Raw genomic sequence first — 1,857 nt, 5'->3', positions numbered from 1 at the left:
CCCTGGCCTTAAAAATGTAAACTTTTTTAAAAAATTGAGTCAAAGCAAAAAATTCCTGTGTATTTGAATGAGTGATTTCTTTCCAGGATCTGCAGTCTTGGAATCCAGCCAGTTACAATCTGCTCTACCCGGCTTCAGGGCCTGTGGCTTTTAAGTGTGCTCTCCCTGCACCAGCGACCCCTCTGTCCATTTCCCTCAGACTGTGGCTACGTGCAAGCCAAGGTGTGTCCTTGCTCACACTGGGACACGGGAAGAGCAGTCAGCCCTCTGGTCCCTGCTGGGTGTAGGCCGTGGGCAGGGGTTCAAGAGGACTGTCGGGCAGAATCCAAATGCCAGCACTCGCAGAGTCTGGCTGTTCGCTTCTCTCCCCGAGGTGTCATCGCCATCCGGATCAGGTTGGTCAGTCCTCACCTCTGCTGCCCCGGGCCAGTATGAAGCAAGATGTAGTCGGCTTGGAGTTGGCAGACGCAGGCTCTGGGTTTGAATGAGGTGTCCAAGTTGTAGAATTAGAATCCTGGGCTGGAAGAGTCCACTCTGGCCCCTGGGGGAGGCCCTGAGCTGCCTCTCCCTGGCCGGTGTCCCCCGCTGGGGCCCAGTAGTTGGGTCCTTTGTGAGGTGGGCAGGAGCAGAGGGGACCCTGAAGTCAGTGTCAGTAGGTGGTGAGTCTCCCCGGGGGAGCAGCCCCCAGCATGGCGAGTGTGGTCGTGAAGACCATCTGGCAGTCCAAAGAGTTCCACCAGGCTGGGGACACCCCCGCCAGGGTCGAGAGGAGGATCCAGCTGGGCCCCGAGGCTCCCGGGGGCACGACTGGCCCAGCCAAGGGGATCACGAAGAAAAAGAAGGCCGTGTCGTTCCACGGGTGGGTCTGTCACACCTGTCACAGTGATCCTCAAGCCGGTACCCGAGGTCCTGCAGAGCCAGAGGGCCACCGTGGGTACTAGTGGGAGGGAGGGAGGAAAAGAGTCAGGAGAGAGGCCTGTGGGAAGGAGCCAGAAGCGAAGAGGAAGGTGGTGGCCAGAGGGAAGGAGAAAAGTCTGGGGACAACCGAATGTCACTGTGCGGCTGGGACCAGGCGTAAATCCAGCCCTGGCTCTCTGGGTTTGGATCCTGGATTCATTTGCCCACATGCCACCAAAAGTAGGACAAGAGCCCTGAGTACAGAGAGACTCCCCTATAGTCCAGCACTCTGGGAGGCTGAGGCAGGAGGGTTGCAAGTTTGAGCCCAGCTTGAGCAGGTAAGCAAGCAGCTTAGCAAGACTCTGTTTCAAAATTTAAAAAAAAAAAAAATTTTTTTTAAGGGTTGGAGATATACCTCCGTGAGAAGACCCTGGGTTCAATCCTAGGTTCCAGAAAAGGAAAAATGAGTTTATCTGGCCAGATTGGGAGGGTGAATGGTCCTCCTCTCCCCAAGGGGACAAAGTGAGCCCCTGTCTCCAGGTTGCAAGTGTACAGAACCCAAGCCAGGAGCCAGGCAGAGAGTCAGCCAGGCTGTGACCCCAGGGCTGGGAGAGTTAAACTCTCTTTGGAGCCAAGGCTGGGGGTGCAATTTAAACTAACCACGAGGAAGCTGAAGAAACAGCTCATTTCTTAAAAAACAAAATAAAACTCCTTTCAGGTTTTTTGGGACAAGTTTTTGCTATGTAGTCCAAACCGGCCTCAAACTCAAGATCTTCCTGCCTCAGCCTCCTGAGTGCTGAGATTACAGGCGGGCACCACCGCGACGGGCTCCAATCCGCTTTTGTAAAGACCCATTTTAACCTCCCTACAGGGAGACCAGTGAAGGCAGAAGAAAGCAGGCAGCAGGGGCCGAAGAGAGAGAAGCTAGCGGGCCTCGGGGAAGGCGAGAGTGAAGAAAGT

At 55.1% G+C, this 1,857-nt stretch overlaps 1 protein-coding gene across 4 annotated transcripts in view; it reads left to right on the top strand.

The window, feature by feature from the left end:
* The first annotated feature begins 576 nt into the window (after positions 1–576).
* Positions 577–1,857, top strand: part of Tsks (testis specific serine kinase substrate) — an 11,106-nt gene continuing 9,825 nt past the window's right edge. The window contains exon 1 of one of the 4 annotated variants that reach the window (XM_010640702.3): positions 577–859. In XM_010640702.3, the coding sequence (XP_010639004.1) occupies positions 690–859 (170 nt within the window). In that variant the 5' untranslated portion in view covers positions 577–689. The remainder of the gene's footprint in view (positions 860–1,857) is intronic. The other 3 variants (XM_010640705.3, XM_010640706.3, XM_010640704.3) reach the window with 3 other exon arrangements.

This window comes from Fukomys damarensis, unplaced genomic scaffold (genome assembly GCF_012274545.1).
Source record: "Fukomys damarensis isolate Sample0158 unplaced genomic scaffold, DMR_v1.0_HiC HiC_scaffold_19, whole genome shotgun sequence".
Classification (NCBI taxonomy): Eukaryota; Metazoa; Chordata; class Mammalia; order Rodentia; family Bathyergidae; genus Fukomys; species Fukomys damarensis.
The sequence above is the reverse complement of the archived record's forward strand: the minus strand, read 5'-3'. Positions and strand labels throughout refer to the sequence as shown.